At 59.4% G+C, this 620-nt stretch overlaps 1 protein-coding gene across 1 annotated transcript in view; it reads left to right on the top strand.

Annotated features, from left to right (window-relative positions):
• Positions 1-620, top strand: part of LOC104514710 (protein TANC1-like) — a gene marked incomplete at both ends in the record, with an annotated part of 24,398 nt that overhangs the window by 21,227 nt on the left and 2,551 nt on the right. Inside the window, 1 exon segment of the mRNA XM_010158461.1 lies at positions 166-312. Within this exon segment, the coding sequence (XP_010156763.1) occupies positions 166-312 (147 nt within the window).

The following is a 620-nucleotide window of genomic DNA, read 5'->3' on the forward strand; positions in this document are numbered from 1 at the left end:
GCCCAGTTCCTCGTGTGGGTGTGTAAGTGTCTATACTGACGTTTTTAAACCTGGCCGTGTTTCCGACTTGACGGTGACCTGCGCCGGGTGTGGAATACGAACATGCCCTTTGCATCAGCACTGCCGTGTTACGCGTTCCTGAAAAGCCCGTGTCTGCGTTTGCAGAAAGGCAAGATGAAGGAAGCCGCGCAGCGCTATCAGTACGCCTTGAGGAAGTTCCCGAGGGAACGCTTTGGAGAAGAGATGAAAGCGTTCAACGAGCTGAGAGTTGCGTTATACCTGAACCTGTCACGGTGTCGCCGAAAAACAAACGTAAGCTCGTGCTGTTAACCCGCTGCCTCCTGGGGCTGGCATCTGAGGGGTGCTCGGCTGCGGCACTGTCCCTGCCTGGACGTGCACGTTGGCTGCTCAGACCCGTCTCGCTGTACCCTGGGGCTGCGTCAGCCAACGGGTCGTGGGCTGGGGGATCGGCGGCAGCTGTTCTCAGCCGGTTATTTTGGAATGCTGACCTGCCGGGTGGTCTTGGTCCCTCTAAAAGACTAAATGGAAAATGCTGCCGCCGCCTGCCCGCCGTTACCATCAGCACAACCCGCCCTGCGGCTGGGCTCCGCGCCGGCGCC

The sequence above is a fragment of the Eurypyga helias genome, unplaced genomic scaffold, assembly GCF_000690775.1.
Source record: "Eurypyga helias isolate BGI_N326 unplaced genomic scaffold, ASM69077v1 scaffold21099, whole genome shotgun sequence".
Taxonomy (NCBI): Eukaryota; Metazoa; Chordata; class Aves; order Eurypygiformes; family Eurypygidae; genus Eurypyga; species Eurypyga helias.